Source organism: Podarcis liolepis (genome assembly GCF_965112155.1).
Source record: "Podarcis liolepis genome assembly, chromosome: 9".
NCBI classification, from domain to species: domain Eukaryota; kingdom Metazoa; phylum Chordata; class Lepidosauria; order Squamata; family Lacertidae; genus Podarcis; species Podarcis liolepis.
Window position 1 is genome coordinate 21,937,193 of NC_139564.1, and position 26,674 is coordinate 21,963,866.

Here is a 26,674-nt window from a genome sequence, read left to right on the forward strand (position 1 = left end):
TGGCTATAAACTCGCTCCTTTTCAAATGGATGAAATAGGCAGGCTAAGGAGCTCCTCCTGAGCGGATTATAGCTACCATATTTTGGACAGATTCATCCAGGGCTCTTCATGCAGGAAACCTTTAAAGTTTATTTAAAGACTAAAAATAAAAAGTGTTTAACTTTTTTTCATTTTCTGTCATTTGTTGTTTAGTCGTGTCCAACTCTTCGTGACCAAAGCACGCCATGCCCTCCTGTCTTCCACTGCCTCCCGCAGTTTGGTCAAACTCATGCTGGTAGCTTCGAGAACACTGTCCAACCATCTCGTCCTCTGTCGTTCCCTTCTCCTTGTGCCCTCCATCTTTCCCAACATCAGAGTCTTTTCCAGGGATTCTTCTCTTCTCATGAGGTGGCCAAAGTATTGGAGCCTCAGCTTCACAATCTGTCTTTCCAGTGAGCACTCAGGACTGTTTTCCTTAAGAATGGATAGGTTTGATCTTCTTGCAGTCCATGGGACTCTCAAGAGTCTCCTCCAGCATTTGTGAGGGGATGAAGCCTGACAAGGTTCAGAAAGATAGGAGGAATGGTTCTCCCACAAGGGCAAACATTACCATTAAGGGGTGGTAAAACAGAAATTACATTCCATCCCCTAATTGCTTTTCTCCGGGGGGGGGGGCAATCAGTTTGGAAACTGGGGACATAAAGTAGGTGTCGTTGGGCAATAAGCCTGCCAATGTTCATACAAATAGGTCCAGGGACTATCCTTCTCGGTGGCTGAGGTAACACAGCAGATGGGCGACATATAACTAATCAAATGATGATGATGATGGAGGTGCACCTTGCAGGATTGAATCTCAACTCCCCCTCCCCACCAGGCCTCCTTGAAACCTGTCCCCAAGGCCCTGTTGTTGTGGCAACCTCCCAGGCCTACTTCCATACAGGCACAGCCTCCACAGCAAGACCTGGCCCAAGCCAAGGCTCTGCTGGCTGGAGCTCCTGGCTCACTTCTCCGCAGCCAAGGTATGGCTCCTCTGGGAGTGCAGACTCCTGCAGCCCAGCTGTGGCTGCTTCTAGGAGGCCTGGGCAGCTGCCATGGCAATGGCACCTTAGAAGAATGGAGGCCTGGTGTGGAGGGGGGAGTTGGGATTCTGCAAGGTGCTCCTTCGCAAATGCCATTGGTGTGTGGAAGCAACTTGTAAAGCAGGTGGGAGGGTGTCTTTCATTTTTTGTCTTCTTATTCTGTTTCTTTTGTTTTTTTATAAAGAAATCTTACCTTAAAAATAAAAGCTCCTAGCGATACTGTGGGGAAGGGCAATCTCCACTGTGACTAGGGAGCTAGAACCCTGAAGCTTGCCCATGACAAGGAAACAAAGAAATGAATATTTATACCAGTGGAAATAATGGTAGCATCATACTATCCACAAGCCCAACTCACTTAAACTATTTTCTTTCCATTCTGAATGCTTTGAAATCTGTTTGACCAAAGGCAATAATGAGACCAAAGAAATGAGCTTGTTTTTCACAGGCATCGATGGATGGTTCTGTTCTACCATCCAACTCTCTTAAAAGCCATTGTTCATCTCTAGCCTTTATGCTCCCAAAATGTAAATTTCAATGTAGACATGAACAATGCTCTAAGACTGCAACACTACAGCATGGAGACTTTTCCTGAGGGGAAATAACCCTATTATTTACTCATTGGTGTACAATAGCTCCTGCAGAGTCAATGCAAACTAATGGGAAGATACAATCAATTGCATTTAGAAAGGTTGAATTCTCTCTCCCCCTCCCACCGCTGCCACCCTGCAGCCTTTCATTATACCATGAATCATCTCCTTGTGTCTAGTAGTCATTGCACTCATATTCTAAGAGTGCAGATTTGCATGCTACATCCAGGATGTATTGCAACTGAGAAGAACAAGGCAAATCACATTATAGTTCATCTCACTAGAACATTGTTAATACCTTCATCCACATTTAAGTACCTTGGCACGAATTCCTCAGTAATGGTAGCCCTTAGGTAAGCAAGAAGCGTTAAATGCCATAACAAGTTCTCTACTACTTTTCTTCAAGATCACATGCCTACGGTTGTTTTTTTCTTAGACACATATTCTACTTTAGTTAAACCCAACCAGCAAGCTAACGAAAGAGTAGAGAAAGAGGAGGATTAAAACTCCCCATCTAAGAGCACAATCCTATCCTGGTGTCAGGAGCAAGCAGGCAGCAAATCACACCGTGCAAGTTGGAGAGAACTCTTTATTAGCAAGAACATGATCTGCACAGACTTGGTGGAGTGTCAGGCCTAATAAGCACAGCAGCTTATGCCCAGTAGATCTTGCCCATGGATCAGTTGCTGAGATTGAAAATCCCTGTTGCAAATTAACAGGCTGAAAGGAAAATACCACGCTGTTGCATGAGAAGAACAAAGGAACATTTATTGTCTTTGCTGACCAGACAGACAGGCTCAGTGAATTAATATCCAAAGGACTGAACACCCTCCCAAAGAAGGGGGCTTCTTAATATACTTTTAACTTATCTGTTAAGACTATACATATGTATGGAGTACCTTCCAATCATTTGGGATAACGCCCTACTATGATTCCACATAAGGACTCTGCTTAATTGCATATTAATCAAGCAAGCAAACAAAGGACTCCCATGCAACATGTGGGCCTCTTCTGTATTATGCATACACTCTGGTGCGTGGTAAATAAGATAAGGCCATTCCTGGTACCTTTAAGGACAGAATGTCTCCTGATACAATGGGACAACTCTTTGGTGCAAGATTAGCTGCAGGTCTCTAATTGCCACCTCCCCACAGCCATCTTAAGTCCCCTCCTCTACAGGGTTTTCCAGCTTCAGGCACCTCCTCTTCCTAGTCTTCTGCCTGTGACCACTTATTGTCATCTCACCCCCACTCCCCAGGCTCTGAGCCTTCTTCCCTTGGTGGTTCCCTAGCTGATTCCTCCCACCATTGCTCTGCATCCAACCAGTCCCGAAACGGCCTTGGCCCAGTATATCTGAAGGAGCATCTCCACCCCCATCGTTCTGCCCGGACATTGAGGTCTAGCACCGAGAGCCTTCTGGCGGTTCCCTCACTACGAGAAACAAAGCTACAGGGAACCAGGCAGAGGGCCTTCTCAGTAGTGGTGCCCGCCCTGTGGAACACCCTCCCACCAGATGTCAAAGAGATAAACAACTACCTGATATTTAGAAGACAGCCCTGTTCAGTGAAGTTTTAAATGTGTGACATTTTAATGTATTTTTAATATTTGTTGGAAGCCGCCAAGAGTGGCTGGGGAAACTCAGCCAGATGGGAGGGGTACAAATAATAAATTATTATTATATGGAGTTACCCTGGTTGAGGGTTTTCTTATTTTGCAAAAGCCTCACTTTGCTAGAGCAGTGTTTCCCAACCTTGGGCCTCCAGCTGTTTTTGAACTACAATTCCCATCATCCCTGACCACTGGTCTTGCTAGCTAGGGATGATGGGAGTTGTAGTCCAAAAACAGCTGGAGGCCCAAGGTTGGGAAACACTGTGCTAGAGGAACCCCAGATATTCACAAATACGTGACGTGGCCAAACAATGCAGAGCTGGAGACAGCACAGGGAACCGGCACATATGCACCATAGCCTATTGCCCCCCAGACTATGGCCTCACATCTAACAGTGGTACAATTGTGTACCAAGCAAAAGCATAGCACAAGAAATTTCCCTCCCATTAACTTCAAGTGGTGGTGGTGGAGAGGTTTAAAAAACTGTGTTGGCAACTGCTCTACCTACATGACCACAATGAACAGAAGATATAGTACAACTCAGGGATAGCCAATATAGCACACTTGGGATGTTGTTGGACTTCAACTACCATCATCGCTGACCATTGACCATACTTGGCACCACATTGGCTACCCATGGTGTAACTCCATACCCAATCACCACCAATATATAAATCCCAAATGTGGTAACCACAGGGAGAAAGGCGAAGCTAAGGCACAGCAAAGCATCCTTTGGACAGGACCATGGAGAGTTCCCTTAAGCTATATCTGGCCAGCAGTGCTTCAGAATGTCTGCATGTCCTCCCGTCTGATAGCTTCTCAGAAGGGGTGTTGTTTAATGAGCCACTGTCCTATTCTGCAGCCACTTGCTCTTATGGTGCAGAGGTGGTGAGGGCTGACTAGGAGAGGTATCCCCTGAATCAGAAGAGCTGGGCAAGGTCACATCCTCTGGCCTAGAGGATCCAGGAGTATGGAAGGGAGGTGCCATCTGCCCTGGCACTGCCTCCACTTCATATGGGACCTTCTCTGAGATGCGTTATGGATTTAGATCCAAGAACACAACAGGGGCTGATGGAGTGAAGGTGCTATGGTGTCAGTGTGCTAGGGGCATTTCCATAGCTTTGTGAGTTTGGTGGCTCCCTCTATGTCTGTGTGGCATGTGGATGTCATTGCTGACACCTTCACTCAGTGGTAGGCACTGGTGGGATTCTAGGGCTACACACACACAAAAAGGCAATGCAATGAATCCTCATCAATATAACACACAATCTCTTAAGTTTCTTATACCAGTAGGGTCATTAAAAATCAATGGAGTGAGTCTACTCTGACTATGACTAATGATGGATATCACCCAGTCATTCCAATAAGGGTCTCTTTTTCAAAGCACACTAGGTGTGTGGACTTGTGAAGTTAACTTTTTAAAATCAACTTCTTATTGATGTTTACCCTTTGCAAGACTGGTGTGTCTTGTTAAATCACCAGGAGTTAAGGGATGCACTGGTCTTCTTCTTTTTCTTCCTATTCCTGTTCTGAGTTTTTATCATATACAGCTTTTGCTGATATTGAGTAGAGATATGAAGACCTGGGGGGGGGGGTGGAAAAAATGGAGGGGAAATCAGTTTTTTTTAAAAAAAAATAAATCCTGTTCCCCCACCCAAGCCTTCACATCCCTAATATTGAGACAGGAAATAATAAGTTTTAGAAAGGGACATTCTTATGCATATTTTGGGGGGGTTGCGGGGGGCATCTACAAACCCTGACTACAAGCAAGTCCCAGACTTTCCGCAATTTCTCCAGAAGTGCATATTCTGTAGTGTGCTTCTGCCCTTTTTTCTGCAGCTGAAAGGATGTGGCCAGCAGCATCTCGAGTCTCAAGCTAAATCATTCATTAGCTTTGAGAGAAAGGGAGTAGCTTTAGGAGAGAACAGTCCTTGAATCATCTCTCATTTTGCATGTCACAAAGCAAAAGGTGGCCATCACATTAATTACAGCATTTAGCATAACATTTGAATGTATGTAAATAAAAGTAATTATGATAATCACCATGACATTAGAGGAATGATGCTACTTTGTAATTATGCCCTTTCTCATAAGGAACTGTCCCAGTAATTTGGGCTTGAAATTGCCATGGCCCCTAATAAGTTTATGCCCAAGGGAGCAATGTCAGGTTTTGTTGGTAAGGGGTTCTCCAGCTTTATTGCAGAAAGCCTCCCTGGAGCAAGAAAATTAACACTGTTCAGCTTTCTCACAAGTTCAGTGTAATCATCAGCTGGTATGTGCAGAACATTTTATGAGACATGCATACCATCAAGTTTCAAGCACCATCCCCACCATGATTTGGTAGCCCCAAGACTGCTACTCCAGTGAAAGTAAGAGGATGCTTTGACTTAACAAAAAAGATGTGTGAAGGATGGACTACTGCACATCTAGCATAGGCCCAATGCTGTAGGTAAGAGATGGGGGCCTATGGCCTTCCGAAAGTCATTGGACTCAAAAATCTATCAACCCCAGCCAGTGTGGTCAATGGTCAGGGCCGATGGCAGTTGTAGTCCCAAAACATCTGGAGAACCGGAGGTTTACCATCTCTGGTGTATATATGCTGTGTACAGCTATTTGAATGAGTTTTCTATCTGAAGGGTGTTGTAGTGGTGTGGGGGGGGGCTGCCTGGAGCCACCCTCCTCACTCCAGCATTGGTGTGCTGCTGCTTACCTGGACTGGGGTAGGGTGGCAGTGAAATTGGGGCTGCATGGCTGCACTGGCAGTGGTCCCACAGGATGCAGCAACACATCCCAGCTCAACCCTGGCCAGGTTAAACAGTAGTGACACCATTGCTAGGAGGACAGTCCACCATACCACACACTGCTATTGCATGTACCTGGTTGCAATCTTCCACACTTAAATGATAAATTATAGGGCTGGGTTCATATATCTGCTTCTGCTAGTGGAAGTCTGTGCAAGGACTTCTGCTAATGGTTTTCCCCCATCCCTTCCCCAAATTGACTCAGGGAGGTTCAGGAGGGAACAGGAGAGTAGAAACTATTCCATCAGGCAAGCAGAAATGATTGTGCTGATGGAATAATCTCCCTTAGCACTGTGCTGCATCCCTCGCATAGAATTGTCTAAATATGCTTCTAAGCTGTGCATATAAATGAGCATGTTTTATGAAGAATTGTGCCTCTTTTCCCCTCTTTTTCTTTTTAGTAATGCTGAAGTAACCATCCTAGGCGGGAACAGGTAATAGCTGGATGAGATAAACTGAAGCTGAGAGCCAGTGTGGTGTAGTGGTTAAGAGTGGTAGACTCGTAATCTGGTGAACCGGGTTCGCGTCTCCGCTCCTCCACATGCAGCTGCTGGGTGACCTTGGGCTAGTCACACTTCTTTGAAGTCTCTCAGCCCCACTCACCTCACAGAGTGTTTGTTGTGGGGGAGGAAGAGAAAGGAGAATGTTAGCCGCTTTGAGACTCCTTAAAGAGAGTGAAAGGCGGGATATCAAATCCAAACTCTTCTTCTTCTTCAATGAAGACCAAGGTGCTAACAGAACAGGAATTCAATTTAGCCCTATTTTGGATGGGGCTGCACTCCCACTAAGGCAGCAGGTGCTGCTCAGCTTGGGAGGGGTGTGTTGCTTTTAGACCTGGGCCTTACAAAGGGAGCCCTGTTAACATCTCCACCTCTTTATAACCTCTGACCAATTTCATCTGGCATGACAAATGCAGCCTTTCTTGGAAAGAAGGAAATCTAATCACAATTATTCATGCTCCAATAACATCCATGCTCAATCATTTCAGTTTTGGGGGACTGCCTTTGAAGCTTGCTCAGAAACTTCAATTGATTCTGAACAGAACAACAAGATTCCTAATGGGTAACAGCAATAGGGAGCACACAGATCATTGGGGGGGGGGGCAGCACTCCTCTGGCTTACAATTTGTTGCCTGGCTCAGTCTGAAGTATTGGTGTTGGCCTATAAAGCCCTCCAAGGCTTGGAACCTGGAAACCTGAAGGACTGCTTGCTTCCAGATGGATCTGCCTGGCTGGTAAGATTTCCATGTGCCTCTTACATCACCCACATTTCAGTGTCCTCTTATGTATAATTCAAAAAGAGGAAACACTTCTCCCAAAAAATGAAGGCAAAATAGGACACAGATTTGCATAAAATGTGCATCTGCTAATATATATGTATAGATGCGCATTTTGAAATAAACTACTCTAATTTATGTGGAAATGGAGTATCTCTCATCATAACAGAGAAACTGTGGCAAGATTACCTGTGTTCCTGCTTGGTTGATGGGCAGCTTCCAGATATTAGAAAGAACTTGTTTTACAGAGTCCCTTGGAAGGTGGTGGACTTCACTGGGGAATTGAAGCAGATGTTGGGTTGTGATCTGTCATGGATGCTTTAGTTGTGATTCCTTCACTGCAGAGGGTTGGACTAGATGACACAGGGTCCTTTCCAACTCTCCCATTCTGTGCTTCTATTATTTAACTTCTTATGATGCGTTATCTTAAATCCAGATTGTAGCCACAGAGATAAAAAGAGTCATTCCGTTATCTGGATAGGTTACTTCCTGGTTCGCATGAAGAAGCCATTTTCAGGACTTGGTCCGCTTGATCTGATCTTGTCTATTGTGACTTAACTTTGCCTACCTGGACTTGACTTTATCTGCTGGACTTGACTTTCCCAGACACCGCCAGCTTCCCCTGTGAGACTCAAGATGCCACAGAGCAGGACACATGCCTATTGTTGTTCTTCCCATTGTTCTTCCTAAGAAGGAGAAGCTGTAGTAGTGGAGGCAAGTGCTGTATTTGGAGGAAGGTGGAAGGTTGGAGCTCTCCCTCTGTGAAATCTCCCAGGCCTTTAACTATTCAATAATAACTGCTTGATATTTGCTTTACGAATCCGCAACGAAATCCAGGCTTTCGCTGTGAAATGTAAGGTAAACAAACATAGAGTTAGGGATCACCAAACAAGTAATAACATTTCATCTGGGGGATTGCATCCAAAGGAAAATCCCAGTGGAAGGGCACATTGTGGGTTAGTTTTTATAATGCCTGTGTGTCCAGGGAATAGAATATAACCTACGAAGTCCTGACCAAGTCAAGTGCAGTGAACAGTTTGATTTCATAACAGTGCAAAGAAGGTGAATCCCCACAGGAAGGACTGTGAATGCTGGGCTCTTTTTATATATTGGCATAGACAGAATGGATTTCTTTTTCAGTGGGGGAATAGCTATCACAGTTGACTTTATTTTATTTTCCATCTGCTAGGGGGAATATTACAGGAAATCGAAGACAATGATGTGGACAATTTAGCTTTCATAAAATGGAATCCATTATGCAAAGTAGTATCAATATATCCCTAGTCTCCCTTGCCTCATCCTGCCCCCCCCCCTAAGAAAACCTCTGGGAATTTGTATTATTTTACTAGAACTGTATTATCCCAAAAATCAGTTTTGGGTGCTTAATTTCATTGAATGATTAAATTTTAACCAGTACTGTAGAATTAAGGGAACTAGAAAAGGAATGTCATGTAAAACTCTTTCTTTCAGTGAGAAAGCCGTGTGAATTAGGATTGAAATGTAAGTTTGTTGAAGAACTGTAGCTCAGTGGTAGAGCACATGCATTGCATGCTAAAGATCCCTGGTTCAGTCCTCAGCATCTACTGACAGGGCTGGAGAGTTACTGCCTGTCAATGAAGACAATATTAAGCTATATAGACTAATAGTTTGACTTTGTGCAAGGAAACTTGCTCGGTTGGTAGACATTCTTCTGCTCTGCATGGGTGGGGTGGGGAGCGAGAACCTGCTTTTATATTATTATTATTATTATTATTATTATTATTATTATTATTATTATTATTGCTGAAAATCACACATATGAGCTGTTTCTGTGCTCTTCTCCTTGGAGCCATTTCTTTCCGCTTCTTTGCCCTCAGGTACCTCAGCTTCATTTGCCCACAGTGCTGTTTCATCCTGTTGACTGTGAAGACCCATGTGACTTCACTGATGACACCATATTTCTGTGTGGTGTGGTAATGTCATGAACTTGCATAAACAAAATCAATGCCACACTCACCGATTGAACTACAATCAGGGGTGGCCAACCCCCAAGAGACTGCAATCTACTCACAGAGTTAAAAACTGGCAGTGATCTACCCCCTTTTTGGGATTTCAGGTCAAAGTTTTTGAGCTTTTTTAAGGAAGGAAAGCCCTGTTTTGGAGGGGTTCAGGTGTTGAGCTTTTTTAGGGAGGAGGAAAGCCCTGTTTTGGGGGGTTCAGGTCTAAGTTGCTGAGCTCTTTTTAAGGCAAGCCAAAGTTGTTGAGCTTCTTTAGGGGGAGCCAGTGATCTACCAGTGATCTACCACAGACGTCCAGTGATCTACCGGTAGATCACGATCTACCTGTTGGACATGCCTGAGCTACATGGCTGTATGGATAGCTCATCATTATAACAATTCCACCGACAAGAAGTATTAGCTCTGCTTCTACACACACACGCATCTTTGTCAACCAGCTGTTTGTTTGGCTTAACAGTGAGCACAGGGTTGCTCCCACCAAATCCTGCATATTCTACTCTTACCAAGGTAAGAGGTGGGGCTGATGGATAGTAATAGGAGGCTGGTACACTTCAGAATGATGTTCTACCTGCTGCAGTTGCAAATTACTCAGGACTGTTTAGCACAGTTTCATAGTAGCATTGTTCAGACATTCATCAGAATGTGCATATAGGTGAATTGCATCGCTCTTTCAGTTTGGTGTACTGAAAGATGCACATTCAAGCTGTGCATCTGTATAATCTGTCAGCACAAACAAATAACTTTTGAAGAGGCATGATTTCCCTGAGCACATGGCTTGTATATGCACACGATTTGTATGTAGGCCCGTATGAAATACCAGGACCCCTAACCCTGGCCTATACAAGTTTGGCAAAATGGAGGAAAGAAGATGTGCCGAGGTGAGGTCGGAGGCTGCAACATATGCAATCCCATCCCTCCCCATTATATGTGTTGAGATGAATATCTGAATAGCACTATGGATATATCAGAAGGTTCTCAAATCTAGAATTGCTTCATCACTTCAGCTGCCTGCTTTGGTACTGATATCACTTTTTGTCTGTATTGCTCAGTGTCTGGTGGTGGTTGCAAAGTTCCAGAAGAAATGTATCTTATCTAAAGTTAAAACAAAGTATGGAAAAGGTGGGGATCACAACTGATTTAAAGTTCTGTCGCTGAATTCTATAACTGATCCCACTATTCATAATCTGAGTGTCTTAAACTTGTTTCACAGCATCTTGATTGAGTTTTCTCAGATGTCAAATATCATAAAGCAAGAAAGTGTCTTTCTGAGAGTTAAAGACAGACAAATTTATTGTGGCATAAGCTTCTACGGTGCCTCAAGGCTTTTTGTTGTTTTCGGTGCAACAGACTTAACACGGCTACCCCTCTGGAAATTACATAAAATGTCAGCTATCAAAAACTATACAAATTACATGTCAACTGTAAATCTATATTGTATTGTGTTTGTGGCAGTGTAGCTTCTGGCATCCACTGGCTGAGTATGGTATGGAATGTGATGGTATGTGATGGTATGGAATGCTCATGAACATTCCAAATGCCCAGGCAGCAAAGCCAACGGAATGTTTTTGGTCCAGCTTCTGTGAGGGACTGGAAAAGCATAAATCAGGTGAGGACTAGGAAGAGTTCCTTGGAACATTAAAGGGGGGAGGTGCCTGGATGAAAGAGGAAGAGATCAGTTACACTAGGGATTGAGAGGCAATGTGTGATGGGGACTGAATGGAAGAATAATTGACTAACCAACCAATTGCAGGCATCTACTACCATTAAATATAATATAAATATACCTTTGCCTGTTAAATATAATCTAGGGTTTTTTTAAAAGTAAATTAGTCCTTTAAACTGAATGTAAATAGGGGGGGCATGCTTCTACTTGTGATGTTGCCACAGATTATATGGCTGAATGACATGTGAAACTTTTCTCTGCTGGAAGATCTTGCTAGACTGAGTGATCTTGTATTTCTTCTTCCTTTGATTTAAAGCCTTGACAGATCTGGGGCACTATGATTCAGAACAAACACTAATTCACACATGAACTTGTGAAACATTTTATGAGAGTAAAAGCTGAACACTAGCTCTTCCCATCAGCTGGAACTTGACAGTCCTAAGTATTGGCATTAGAAAGCACCCCTTTTTCTAAAGTTATATTTCCGCAAATTTTATTCCGAAGAGGTCCTCATTATCAAGATACGGATAAGTTCAAAGCACCAGGCTTTTTCTGTATTCAGAAGAGGAACAATATTCGTCATGTTCCAACATCACCGCTGCACTCCCTACCATAACTCATTTCATCAAGCAAGGGCTGTGACTTCAGGAGAACCAATTAGAGACTAATTGCTTTAAACACGGTCATACTTCATTGTGCAGCCTTAACAGTGAATCAATACACAATGGTTCTGCATCAACTCAATCAAGATTCTCTTGGGAGGAAAGTTTTGGGCACCATCCTGTATCCACTCAAGAACTTCTCACTGACTAATAAAACCAAAACAAGCACATAACCATAGTTCCCTTCACAGGCATCACAGGACCTAAGAAAAAGCATGCACAGGAATTATGCCTCAGTTTTCATTGGATGTCCACAAATTCTAGTTTTATAAAGGGGGGGGAGAGAAAAGCTTTATTTACTTTCTCCATATCATGACCCACAAGGTTCACATACTCTTCCCATGCTCTCCTCTCCCTCCACCCCTCCAGCTTGGGCCCTGTAATCCAGTTTTGTGTTCTGTATTCCTCATTACATCTGAAACATAGAAATATTGTTTAATGTTGGGTTACCAGCCAGGATCTTAAACCTGGTTTAAACTATGGTTTAAGATCCTAGGATTTATCATTTCAGACACAATCTCTGTCTTAGAGATCATGATGGCATGGAAGAAGAGAAAAGAAATGAAATGAGACAGATCTGGACCGATACTTGTTCATAATTTAGGAAGCTGGAATCAATGCATCCAAACCAGCCCATGCTCAATGGTGTTTAGGCTACAGTTTGTAATTTGACTTTAAACGTTTCTGTATTGTGGTAGCAGCATCCATGTACATAACTACCTTGATTAACTTTTACATAATATAATACAGTGGTACCTCAGTTTTCAAGCGTCTAAGAAGCTGGATATTTCGGTTTTCGAACCCCGAAAACCCAGAAGCAATTGCTTCCAATTTAGAATGCTTTTCGGAAGTCAAATGGCTTCCAGAGAGGTTTTTTCAATTTTCTCCATTGACTTTGCAGACCGCCCTTTGCGCCTCAGTTGTCAAACGTTTCAGAAGTCAAAAGGTCTTCCAGAACAGATTACGTTCGACAACTGAGGTACCACTGTATTTTATACACATTAACCAGATAGGTAGGTAGGTAGGTAGATTGTGATAGATTAGATAGGTGATAGATAGATAGATAGATAGATAGATAGATAGATAGATAGATAGATAGACAGACAGACAGACAGACAGATAGATGAACCCTCTTCATCACCTTGGCTTTCTGTCAGAAGAAACTACAAGGCAGTAAGAATGTTCAGTAAACCCCTTTTATTGTTTTAATGGAAACTTTAACAATGAATGAGGAAATGTCTGGTCTCTATTCAAAAAGCTGATAAGACAAGTGTGAGCACCTCATATCCTCAGAGTAGTGAAGTAATCAAAGTTTCCTAGTACCATGGCAAATATATATAACTTTGTAATAAATATTGCACTTCCTCCAAAATGCAGCAGGAATAGAAGGGAAATATGGTATATATTTCCTTCTTCTTGAGTGTAGTACATCTGCAGACTGCAGTAGCTTGTATTGCTTTGTTTGCAAAAGAAAGGAAAAAGGGAAATTGCACAGATTTTGGAGTGCGAATAATATATACGAGTAGCATAAATGAAATTATAGCAAGAAGGAAACATGCATCAAAATGTAGATTTGTGTGTGCAGAAATGAATGCAAACAAAAATGCATCTCCATATAAAAACTGCACATATTATTGGCAGGCAGTGGCGTCGCAAGGGGGGGCGCCCTGGGGGCCATGTCTGGGGGGTGACAAGAAGGCACTCTATGAGGTGCTCACCCCGCCGCCCCTGGGTGAGGCAGAGCGAGCAGCCACTGCGCCACCGCAGCTGCATGTGGAGGATCCTCCGTTCGTGGCTGCGGCCACGAGCAGAGGATCCGGCCACCGTCCATATGCCATTCAAGCAGCGCCAGCGGCAAACCACTACGTACAATGAATACGCAGTGTCACAGGCATGCACTCTATGTAGTGACACCACACACACACTGCACATAGCGGTTTGCTGCCGGCACCGCTTGAGCGTTGTATGGACGGCGGTGGGATCCCTCTGCCGCCACTACAGCCACAAGCAGAGGATCCCACCACCATCCGTACGTGCTCAGGCGGTGCCGGAGGCAAACCGCTACATACAAGACATGTGCAGTGTTGCACGCATATGCTGTGTGTAGCGACACCACACATGCACCCACTCATGTGTCGTACGTAGCAGCGCAACGCGTGTGCGGCTGGCGGTTTGCCCCGCCCCAGGTGTCGGTTAGCCTGTTGGCAGGGCCCTTATTGCTTTAGCATGTGCCTAGTTGAAAGGTTGAAAGACATTGGAAGAACCCTGGAAAGCCAATGTCCACCAGAATGGGCAATACTGGCCTACGTGGACCAACAGAATGAGTTTATGAGATGCAGCACTTCTTCTGGGTTGGGGAGGCAGAAGACATGGCAGCCAAATTGCTAAAGCTTGCAAATTCAATGAACAGCCCTGTTGCATAAGGCCTATTAGCCAATCTAGCCCAGCATTCTGTCCTCATTGCAGCCAACCAGATGCCTGCCAGTAGGGATAGATGGACCTCTCAGTTCGGGTTTCCTCATTTTCCTTATTTTCAATTCAATTCCGCAACAATTTATGATTTAAAAAATAAATAAATCCTCAACTAAATTCACCAGCATTTTAGTGTGAATTTCTGGTAATCAGTGCTTTAGGGGGAGGGTATTCAAGGCTACTTTTTTCCAAATGTTAAAAGTTTGGCATTTACTGTAACAGCTATGTACATAGTGAGTACTGGCACCTTTTTTTCCTTTCCTTTCTTTTTTTTTTTTTAAAAAGCACTGCTCATAACATGGTATGCAGTTTTGACTCATGTGCACATTTCTGTACATGAGCATTTTTTCTTAATATAATGCATTTTGCCTATTATTTTCATGAATTTATTCATTTTTATGCACCATTTTTATGCACCCTTTCCCTTAATTACAGTATATGCATTTTTGTTATATGTGCTTGGTTGGAGAACTGCACTGCAAAATTCAGATAAATGTGAATCTCAAAGGCTGTGTTCTGGATTCTCATATTGTTTTGGAAAATGTGAATTGGGTAAGTAAAGGTAAAGGTACCCCTGCCCGTACGGGCCAGTCTTGACAGACTCTAGGGTTGTGCGCCCATCTCACTCAAGAGGCCGGGGGCCAGCGCTGTCCGGAGGCACTTCCGGGTCACGTGGCCAGCGTGACATCGCTGCTCTGGCAAGCCAGAGCCGCACATGGAACGCCGTTTACCTTCCTGCTAGTAAGCGGTCCCTATTTATCTACTTGCACCCGGGGGTGCTTTCGAACTGCTAGGTTGGCGGGCGCTGGGACCGAACAACGGGAGCGTACCCCGCCGCGGGGATTCGAACCGCCGACCTTTTGATTGGCAAGCCCTAGGCACTGAGGCTTTTACCCACAGCGCCACCCGCATCACCCATGAATTGGGTAGGTTTGCCTTTAAATACAACTGTTATTCAAAGACATACTGCCTCCACCAGCAGAGAGAGTGAACAGCCATTGTGGCTAGTAGCCACTGATAAGTCTATTTCTCCCCTGGATTTGTCTAATCCTCTTTTAAAGCTATATTGTTTTTTTGCCATCATTACGGCTTGTGGCAGCAAAATAAGAACATGAAAAATGAGAGTGAACCTCTCTCTCTCTCTCTCTCTCTCTCTCTCTCTCTCTCTCTCTGCTCTCAAGAGAGCGAGGCCCCCAAAATCCTGTGCCCCTTGGGACACCTTCCCAGGGACTACAGTATTGTGTTCAAAGGCAGTTATGTATGACCATGCAGAAAAGCAATGCATCCTTAAATCATGTCCCAAATCCATAGACCATAAGATCCATAAGACCATAAGAGACCCACTGAGTCAGACTAAGAGTCAGGTGCTTCTGGGGAGCCTGCAAGCAGGACATGAGTGCAATAACACTCCAGGCTGAACATTTAATACTTACCATATTTTTCTGTGTATAAGATGCCCCCTATTTTTTGGGACTCAAAATTAAGAAAATGTACTATACACTATCCATGTATAAGACAACCCCTTATTTTAAACTTCAAAAATTTAGGAAAAAATATAGTCATATACACTGAAAAATACAGTATATAGAACTTTAACACCTGCAGCCTCCTCAATTCAACTTAATGTATTAGTGGAGCAGCATTCTTCGCTGAAGTTTATGTAAAGTTCCTAGGGCAGTAGGAGTAATTAACAGACAGAGGTTCTATAGACAGAAGGAACTACCAGACTAGGACACGCCGAGGCATGCAATCCGTCAAACACTGTGGCATCAGCATTGCCTGGTTGATTTGCAACAAAAATCAAAGCAAAAACTTGAAATAGCTATTGTAATGTTAAAATGGTTAATTTTTGTTCTCTTTTAATATATATATATCTATATATAAGGCCAGAGCCTTTTAAGCATGACGCACATAATAAAGTTGAAATTTTAACATCACTTAATAAAAAATGTGCTTCTCAAAATAAAGCCCACAGTACCTTGAAAGAGAGTGATCAAAAGCACTAAGTGGTATAATTAATCCAGTGTTAATTGGTAATTGGAATCTTTGCATTATTTATGCAAATGTACTAAAGCAAGTATAATTTTTTAAAAAAATAATAATAATCTGCCCCCAAAGGAGAAAAAGTCTAAAGCTATTTTGAAACCATTTGTATCACAGTTAGAAATGTGGCCGTGGATCTTCTGTAAAAAGTTCCTTGTAAACGAAGTTGTATTTGTTTTAGCCTGAATCATCTTGCAGATGTCCCTGCTGCTGGATGCTTCTTAAAGTGTATGCAATACTTTCTGTATAAAATGGTATAGGTGACTTCTCAATTAAAACTATCCAGGGCTCTTTGTGATGCATAGGAAGGTATGTGCTGAAGTTAACGGCACAATTCTTGAAGGCAGAGGAAAATCCCACAGGTACTGGAGTGCCCACATGTTGAAGTCTTTATGCGGCACAAGTGATTATTATCATGCTGACACAAAAACCAAAGGTATTCGTTCCAAAGAAAATGGGATGTCAGATCAAATCCTTTATAACTTCCAAAGTCCCTTTTATGGAGTTCAAGAGTTCTTCCATTTTTAATTTACTAAGTGTCTTCATTATCACATCTCCAACATTGCATTATTCCAGTTCAATTTCTCCTGCGTACACCGTGATCAGCAGAATCGCGGCAAACCCTGTGAGCAACCCAGCATTTTGGATCAGGAAGAAGACTAGATCTGTTTTTCTTCCGGTCACTTTTTCTCTCAGCATGTCATTCATCTCTGGGAACTAGAGGAGGCAGAAGGAAGGAAGTTTTTAGGTAAGTGTTGCCATCTGGTGGAACAACATGCTACATTAGAATTTCGTGGTGCTTTTTTTTAATGCATGCATTGATTTATGTTACATTACTGTATAAGATTGGGTTGGGTTCTTAAGCTGCTGGAGCGGCAACGATCTGGGTGTTGTGTCCAAGTGATTACTTCACCAAGAAAGGAACACTGGAAATTGCTTCCTCCTCAGCTGAGCCTCTCTTTGTAAGTTTCAGGGATGGGCTCACATCCATCTTGTGCAATGCCCATTCACTTAAATGGAACTTGTGCAGGGGAGCTTCTCAGTAATTTGCAGTTTAAGTCTATGCAATGTACAGGCACCCTTTCATATAGGTGGGCTAAGCAACAGAGAGGTGCAGACCTGATAGCAGCTGTAGTTTCTAAGTAGGAAGCACTGCTGCAGGACAATCAACCAGCAGATGCAAACAGATGTTTGCTAATTGGCTAGTAGCACTGTCATGGGCTGTTGGTGTTGTTGGAGGGGGCAACTTGCCTGCCCAGTGCTGACCCAGGCATCTCCTGTTTCCCTGACTATTTTCTGCCTGCAACTGCTAAGAGACCAGATTATTCCTCTTCGATGTAGCTGTGTGTTCTACTTTAGAGGGCAGCCTTTTGTTCTGAAGGGGTGTAAGTCCTCCATCTATTTGAAAGGCTGTCCAAAAGTTTGGTTTAAAGCTATGGAAATATTGAAAGTAATGAAGAGGTCGAGGAACCTTGAAGTTCCAAATCAACTGTCAGCACCATCAGATCAGTGGACTGAGCAGACACAGGTCACCTGGGGTATTCCCCACTACGGTGAAAAATTTGTCCCTCTGCTGAAGCATGGCAAATACAGTTATACCTTGGATTGCGTTTTGGCTCCCGAACGCCACAAACCGAGAAGTGAGTGTTCTGGTATGCGGACGTTCTTTTGAACCCAAAGGTCCAACGTGACGTCCACAGCTTCCGATTGGCTGCAGGAGCTTCCTGCAGCCAATTGGAAGCTGTGCTTTGGTTTCCGAACATTTTGGAAGTCAAACCGACTTCCAGAATGAATTCTGTTCGACTTCCAAGGTACCACTGTACTAGCTTTCCAATCTCTAGACTGCCCTGTGTGGTGAAGATAGCATGGAATAAATATATATCATAAGCTATCACAGTCTCTTGGAAAAGGGGGTGAACAACGTTTAAATAAAAATAAAAATGTTGTGTTGTCAATGGCTGTGATGTGCCCTGTTTCTAAGGGTGAAGAGTGGATAATAAAAGTCAGTGTGTTGCAAAGGTTAGAGCATTGGGACTGGGAGACAAGGGTACACATCTCCACTCAGCCATGAAAACTGCAGGGCAACCTTGGGTGTGTCACTGTCTCTCAGCCTAACCTACCTCACAGGTTTATTATGAGCATAAAATGGGGGAGAGGAGAAGCATGTACACCGCCTTGAGCTCTTTGGAAGAAAAAGTGGCATATAAATGTAGTGAAGAAATAATAATAAAATCAAATATTCTAATAAAGTTCAATGCTATCCTACTTTTTCTACAAAATCAGGGGAACTGGTATCTTTCAGAAGAAAAACGGAGCTGTGAATTCTAGAACTTTAATGAAACTGTAAGACATTTTGCACTAGATTCTGTGATCAAAATAAATACAGTTTACCAAGACACATCATCCAGAAATTCAAACAGAAGAAAAAAGAACACAATGCAATGAAAAAGCCCACAGAAGCCACTTCTAACCTGACAGGTAAATGCATCTCTACCACTAACTTGCCAGTTTATCATTGCAGCACACTCTCCTTGGAAATTAATTCAAAGACACTGGAGGGGGGGGAAGCCTTCTGCTTCTGCAAAGTGCTGACAAACACAGATCAACAAAATTGCTGTTCTGGCTGCTTATCAAAGATGAGGTAGGATCAAGTTCAAAGTTTTCAAAGCCCTCTGAAACTTAAGTAATACAAAAACTAGCTCTCTGAAAACACCTTTCCAATCCCAACACAATTTAATTTTCTAGGGATGGAACCTCAGAGGGAGAAGGCAGCCATTAGTGCCATCATCTCCCACTGCAGCTAAAATTTCTTCCACAAAACTAATAATAAGGATGAACTAAGCCATCTTCATTGTTCAATAACAATATTTTAAAAATCCTTGTTTAGGAGCATGAGAAGAGGCTTGCTGGATCAAAGAAAAGGCCCACTTTATCCAGCATCCTGTACTCACAGTGGCCAATCATATACACCCATGTGAAGCTCCCAAGCAGGCCAAGCACTCTTCTCTACTTTTGATTTTGGTACTCAGAGGCATACTGCTTCTACCTTTACAACACAGGGAGTAAAATACAACAACACGGTCCTCCTTGTTAGTAACAGGTCAAAGTATTGGGCAGCTATATCCAGATCTAGCTTGAAGACACCTTGCAAACCAGGGAAGAGTGGGTGGGTTGCTCATCTATTGCCAGAACTACCATGGTCCATCCAGAATATGGAGCCGGGAGACACGAAGTCCCATTTCAGACAGATTCACAGCCATGAATTTATTCAGCAACCTTGGAGCCAAGCTAGATGTTCCCTTGAGACAGCTACATATCTTGTTTTTCCTAAAATAATTACAGGTACAAGGACTCCAGTTCTTAAAAGGAAGGCAGTGAACAAGAGGGTGGACTTAGTCCTTCTTTTGCATGCCACAGCTGAGAAAGGGGCAGTCTTCATTGGTAGGCCAAGGGATTAAAAGACCATTAAAATTCAATATGACAGACCGTGGAACACCTAGATGAAGCTCACAGACCACTGATGGTCCATGGTCTGCAGTTTGGGAACCCCTACTTTATATGTTTTTAATATAACATTTGATTTTCTTACTGGTGACCTTAAATCAGCTGACCATCGTTTTCCCTAGAGACTTGTGGCTAATCTAGTCCTTGGTGAAAACAAGGCCTTTTGGTACATGAGTAGCACCTGTCTGCATCACCCACAGTCTCTTTGGGTCTATTCTCAACCCCAAACAGCTTCTTGGAGGGCTTCTGAACACTGTAGCTATGATTCACCCACTTCAGTTGGCTTTAAGGCTCAAAAGCACTCTCAGCTCTGAATGCTGACCCTTCCTAGGAGGGGTCAACAGTTAGCGTTCTCTTGGAGATCAATCAAGCACCTCCTTCAGCATCCTTGAGATTCCAAGTCTTTTCTCTCCCACCCCCTTGAGATGCAATGTCTTGCATAGGCTTAGCCACTTTAATCAATCGACACACAATGATCATTGTCCAATGAAGAGATAACTGTAAACAAAGTTTTGTTCTCAGTATGCTACTGCAAATAACCATTTCAGGATTTCCCCATGTTCTGTTAACAGTACAATCCTATGCATGTTTACTCAGAAGCAAGCCCCGCTGGATTCAGTGAGGCCAATTCCAGTGTAAGTGTGCATAGGGTTGCAATCTTAAATTGTGTGTTGGTTGGCTTCCTTAGGGAATCTGAGGAAATATGCCCAGTGGCCCACCAGGCCATCCCTTGATGTTTTCACTATACATGACAGAATCATTGTTTTTACTCAGGCTGCAGCTTTTCAGGGCATTTTCCCCTCTGAAGGAAAAGCCAAGTTGGTTGGTAACCCCTATTCCACAAGCAGACATCAACTGGACCCACAGTGAGTCTTAGGCCCCATCTGCACGATATATTTAAAGCAGTATTTATACCACTTTAAACTGTCGTTGCTTCCCCAATGAATCATGGAAACTGTAGGTTGTTAAGGGTGCTGAAAATTGCTAGGAGACCCTGTATTCCCCACACAGAGCCAGAATTCCCAGAGCTCACTGCAAAGGGGAATTGATTTTATGTGACTCTGGGAATTGTAGCTCTGTGAAGGGAATAGGGATCTCCTAACAACTCACCGCACCCTTAACAAACAGGATTGCAGGGAAGGGGAGCCATGGCTGTTTAAAGGGGTGTAATATTGCTTGAAATGGAGAGGTATTTAAACATCCCCAGAAACGATAGACATTGCAGATGTTTTTTGAATGTGCTGGACACAGTAGAATATATTATTTTCTACTGTCCATTGTACAACCAGCTACACAAAGGCATGCTATCCCCTTTTTTGGATAGTCTAACATCATGACACAATGAAAATATCAGATTCTATCTGTCTGACATTAACTGCAAGGGTGGCTGCGTTTCTATCAATAGTATCTTTCAGAGTGGTGAATGGCACTATTTAGCAGGAAGAAACTCCAATGAAAATCCTCGTTATTGCATATTTTTACATGGATGTTTATTTGTATATATTTTAAATTTTTACTTATGGGTGTTTTATGATGGCCTATATTTGTAGCGCCTAATAAAGGTTTGGCAAAGTAAGTAAGAAATATGGAGTGCAGACTGGGCCTTACTTCAGTACTGTTGGTGGGAAAGCATGTTGCATTGCTCCTGAAGGTGACATGCTAGCTCAGAGGGCATAGGCCAGTCCATCACCTTGCAGGAACAAAATGGCCAGTAGGTTCAAAAGGATTTGAGGGGTTGGGATCCTGCCACTCCCCTCCAGCACCTGCTGCCCGAGGCAGTTTCCTCCCTCTGCCTAGTGGTAGGGCAAGCCCTGGGTGCCTTGAGGGATGGTGGCTGAAGCACTTTGTCCTTCAGCCCCCAGATGAGTCTTTCTTCAAAGAACCTGCCTACTAGTGCAGGGAAGGAGAGCACCCTTCGCTTGAACACCAATTCCCACTACATGCGGTCAGCTGCAATTGCATGATGGCAGCCACCATGTGAAACAATTCAAACTTAACTTGTTTAAACTGAGTTTAATGCTGTCTTTTTAAATGTTGTAACCCGTCCTGGGACCTCGTGGTGGATAAGAAATCGAATTAATAAGAACAACATGCTTCCACTTGGTACTCTTGACATGTCATCTCTGAGGTCTAGTCCAGGGTTCTTCAACATTGGGTTCCTAGTTCCCATCATTCCTGATCATAGGCTAATCTGGTTATGGATTATGGGAGTTGTAGTTGAGCAACAGCTGCAGACTCAAGGTTGCAGAACACTGGCTAGTCCATCCACACATGATGTAGCTAATAAGGCTGTAGAACTGAGGTGATAAAATGCTAGACTGTACCATTCCAGTATGCAGGTGGGAGGTAATATTATTCAATATAAAAAGCTTCCTACCTATAGAAACACAGGAGAACTCTGCTAAAGTTTTCTCAGAGATGCACTTAATTTACTCTATGTAGAAAACTTGTTTTCCATGGGGGACTATTCAGAAATATGAGTCCTCCTGCTTGCATTCTGAATCCTACCACTTCGCCCTGCTTAAAGTGTAAATCAGCTTGTAATGAGCAAGTGAGAGATGGAAGAGAGAAAAAGAGTTCTAACAAATCCTACCTGTTTCTAGACAGAGAGGAACAGGGTAGAATTCAGCAGAAAAGCAGGAATCTCTACTGAGCATTCACACACATCATTTACATTTTGTTCAGACACAACATTAACGGTTCCGGTCTAGACACCTACAGACAGAGAGATTAGAAAGGTAGACAGAGAAACCTATCACCTATTGGCTTTAAAACAGGGGTGTAAACATGGTAATACTGAAAAGAGTCAGAGAGATAGACAGCAATGGTAGTTTCCTAGCTGGCCCTTTGCCCTTAGAAGAGAGAAGAGGTTCCAATCACAGAATCACAGAACTGTAGAGTTGCAAGGGATTCCAATGGTCATCTAGCCCAACGCCTTGCAATGCAGAAATAGAAACCAACAGAGCTATATTCCTCTTTTATGCAGAAAGATGCCAATCCAAAGGAAGGAAGAGCAAACACTGGACTCATTGAGTGCACAGTGACCTTAGTACTAGGTTTGTTCATCTGTCTCTAATTTGGAGGCAAAAACAACTCTCAACAAATAAGTCCTCTCCATCCTAGTCACTGCTTTCTCCACCCATCCTTTCCCATTACTGATCTTCTGTTTTGTTCTGGTGATGTTGCATGTGTGACTCTTAAAATTGAACTTTTGGTCCATATTTCACAAATCCACTTGTAAGAGATGCTCCTTTTCCCTTCAGGGTACCCATTCACCATCCCCACCCCAAAAACACATACAGAGACATGTGCACACACCACCTAATTGTTCCGAACATTTTAAAACAAGCAAAGTTTTGAGTGCAGTTTGGTGACTTGGTGGGGAGGGTAGATGTTCTAAGAGCTTGGGGCGGGGGAGAGAAAGCTGAGGTCTCTTCCACAGATTTTGCTCATCCTTCGGGATCAAACTCACTGGAGTTTTAGACTGATATCCTGCACCGGCCCAAGACATTTTGCTGCCTGATGCAAAAGACAAGATGGCACCCTCTCCCATTCCATTCACACAGGCCAGCTGGACTGACAGCTGGATGTTATTTGAACACAGATGATGGGTCAGCAATCTCCACTGTACCTGAAGGCGGCAGGCTGGTGTACAGGGGGAAGGGCAGGCTGTACGCCACACCCAGAGATCTGTACCCCAACACCTTGCTGCTACTTCCTGCTCCCTAGCATCTGCCTCCTGGTGTGGCTTTCTCACTCTGTCTAATGGAAGGGCTGGCCCTGCATGCAGCACATTAGTCACATCAGGGGTCAGCAAACTTTTTCAGCAGGGGCCTGGTCCACTGTCCCTCAGACCTTGTGGGGGACCAGACTATATTTTTTTGGGGGGGGTGAACAAACTTCAATGCCCCACAAATAACCCAGAGATGCATTTTAAATAAAAGCACACATTCTACTCATGTAAAAGCAACCGGCGGGCCCCACAAATAACCCAGAGATGCATTTTAAATAAAAGCACACATTCTACCCATGTAAAAACACGCTGACTCCTGGACCGTCCACGGGCCACATTTAGAAGGCAATTGGACCGGATCTGGCCCCCGGGCCTTAGGTTGCCTACCCATGATTCATACTGACTTCAAATGGACTTTATGCAGTGTAGCAACATGCTGGATTGCAGTGCCAACATCAGAGAGCGCCATTCCAAGGGTTGGTATTTATAAGAAACTTAATTCCCACAAGGAATTAGTTTAACGCTACTGAGATATTCGCAGTGATTCAACTGCAACTTCCTCTCACAGATGTATTATCTTGTATCACAACCATGTAAACCAGGGCTGAAGAACATCAGGAACAAGAGGCTGAAGAATGTGGCCCTACAGGCTTCCTGTTTGGCCCTCAAGACTCTCACTAGACCTTTCCCCAGGGCACAGCCACCACTGGCCCTGTTCTGCAGCCTCCTCTAGTCCTTTTGCCTGACTGGGTTATACCCTGGAACTATTAATCCTTTTTTGTTTGCCTGGATGGGAAAGTGTGTGAGGAAGGTAGAAACCTGACCAGGAGTTTGTGGCTTGAACACAGCCTGAAATACCAAGGTAAGTACCACATCTGCCCACTTTTGCCTCTGATCCACTGGCACGTGCCCCCTGGAAGCTTCCCCACAAGGGAAGACAGCCCCTCAGGCTATAAAAGATCCCCCCTCCTGGTGTGTGGGTGCGGGTGTGTTTCTACATGCCAACCACTCCTGCTTTGTGACATACTTGTGATGTATTGATGATGCTATTGGAAATGTATTATGGGAAGGGGATGGAGAAGTCTTAAAAGTTTGTGTAACCCCACACTCAGGGTTCCTACTCTGTGTGTTTGAACCTTGTTGCAACAATAAAGATCAGGTCTCCTGACTACCGTTTGGCTATCTGGCTTCTTAGCCAAATATAAGAATTGTGGTTCCATGAGGATAAATGGTCTGATTCATACATACACGTAGTATTCATACAATATAGTAGGAGCTCACCATATCTGCGAGGGAAATGTATAGGAACATGCCTCCAGCGATTGCAAAGATAATGTTTGGAGCAAAGTTGTTGCCCACTACTATACCGAAAGCTAGTCCAACATAGCAGGAGCATGCTGATATGAAATTGAAAAACAAGGCCTGCCGAGTGCTCATTCCTGCATTAAGAAGGATGACAAAATCCCCTGGGAAAAGAAAAGCAGGGAAATGGTCAACAAGCAATATTATGATTATTGTTATACATTCCACACACACACACACACCACTCCCAACAAGAGAATTAAAAAGACATGGGTAGTGCATATGAAAATTATAGTGACACCATCATTTCATTTTTCCATTTCAATGCAGCAGAACACTTGTTGGTTATCTCTTGTTTGATGAGAACTCTCTTAATGCATTCATCTAACAGCCAGCTGAGTTAATGGAAAACATCTTACCCAGTTCGTGAGGAAACTCTTCACATAAGATTGCTATAGATGTGCTAATTCCTTGAAGTAGGGAAAGGGTGAAAGAAGCACCGATGGCTAGCCCATCAATGAAGTTATGCAAAGCATCACTCAGCGTGATCATCCAGGCAATTGTGCCAATCTCTGACAGTGCAGGTCCCCTGAAACATTTACACGAGTTGCTTTCGGTTTCTTCCTTCTGTAGATGACAAAATTACAGAAAAATAAAACAAGGCCCCAAAGTCCTTTCTCTCCACAGAGAGCAAATATTACATAGGAAGCTGTAGCCCTGTTGAATTACAGTTTTGCCTAAAAGGCCTAAGATTGCAATCCCAACTTCACTTAAAGGTAAAGGTAAAGGGACCCCTGACCATTAGGTCCAGTCATGGCCAACTCTGGGGTTGCGGCGCTCATCTCACTTTATTGGCCAAGGGAGCCGGCGTACAGCTTCTGGATCATGTGGCCAGCATGACTAAGCCGCTTCTGGCAAACCAGAGCAGCGCATGGAAACGCCATTTACATTCCCGCCAGAGCGGTACCTATTTATCTACTTGTACTTTGACGTGCTTTCGAACTGCTAGGTTGACAGGAGCAGGGACCGAGCAATGGGAGCTCACCCCGTTGTGGGGATTCGAACCGCTGACCTTTTGATTGGCAAGTCCTAGGCTCTGTGGTTTAACCCACAGCGCCACCTGCGTCCCTCAACTTCACTTACCTGGGGTGAAACCCAATTAATTCAATGGGACTTACTTTCAAGTGGACATGGTTAAGATTGCAACCCAAGTCACTATAAGTCAGATCACGGCTACTTTTTTGTTTTTTGCAGTCTCCATACAGTGGCATTCAAATAGAAGTGGTTTGTCCAAAGGAGGTCAACATATGATGGACTCTGATGCTGCCCTCATGTTTCCAGGGATGCAAAAAAATTATTTGCATGATGTGGCTGCTGTAAGAATCCACAACATCTTAGATCCCTTCAGGTGACTTAGTTTCTCATGAATTTTATGGCATGTCTATTTTATTTGCTCATTTTTTTATTTTTTTACCCACCCTTCATTCCAAGTAGCCCAAGGGTGGGGTACAAAAACACAGCTTTAAAACCAACAGTAACACCCATTGACACAATAATGCTATAAAATGGGAGCAAATAAAAATCAATAAGCGGCAGCCGGTACAGAGATGTACTATTTCAAGACTAGATCTGAAAACTCAAACTCTACCAATGCCTAAGTGCAAATCCAAACCCCACTCTGAGTAAAAAATGGAGGATGCTTGAATGGGTCTTGTGATAGGAATTTTATGGTCTTAGATATATGGTAATGTTCATAACCACACATACATAGATCAGCACAGGAAGACCAACCTGGAACCATTTTGATTCCTAAACTGACCAAATGTTTTCTCTGCAAGGTCAAAATGGAAAAGCCTCCCCATTGTCTTTTCCTTCACAAATCCCGTCTTAAGCGTATGTCTGTGTTTGAATAAGGTGTGAGCCTGTGACCTGGCCCAGGAACTAAGTATTTATCACTACAAAAGAATC

At 43.5% G+C, this 26,674-nt stretch overlaps 1 protein-coding gene and 1 long non-coding RNA gene across 4 annotated transcripts in view; one reads left to right on the forward strand and one right to left on the reverse strand.

Annotated features, from left to right (window-relative positions):
- The first annotated feature begins 12,730 nt into the window (after window positions 1-12,730).
- On the forward strand, window positions 12,731-15,408 carry LOC310686163. Its single transcript, XR_014515727.1, has 2 exons — window positions 12,731-14,680; window positions 15,055-15,408. It is a non-coding gene; the product is annotated as an uncharacterized lncRNA (long non-coding RNA).
- Window positions 15,409-15,949: 541 nt separating this feature from the next.
- The window catches only part of SLC39A8 (solute carrier family 39 member 8), a 40,788-nt gene continuing 30,063 nt past the window's right edge, over window positions 15,950-26,674 (reverse strand). For all 3 annotated transcript variants that reach the window (XM_083459264.1, XM_083459266.1, XM_083459265.1), the window contains 3 exons: window positions 25,126-25,333; window positions 24,686-24,870; window positions 15,950-16,884 (listed from right to left, as the gene is read on the reverse strand). In XM_083459264.1, the coding sequence (XP_083315390.1) occupies window positions 16,735-16,884; window positions 24,686-24,870; window positions 25,126-25,333 (543 nt within the window). In that variant the 3' untranslated portion in view covers window positions 15,950-16,734. The remainder of the gene's footprint in view (window positions 16,885-24,685; window positions 24,871-25,125; window positions 25,334-26,674) is intronic.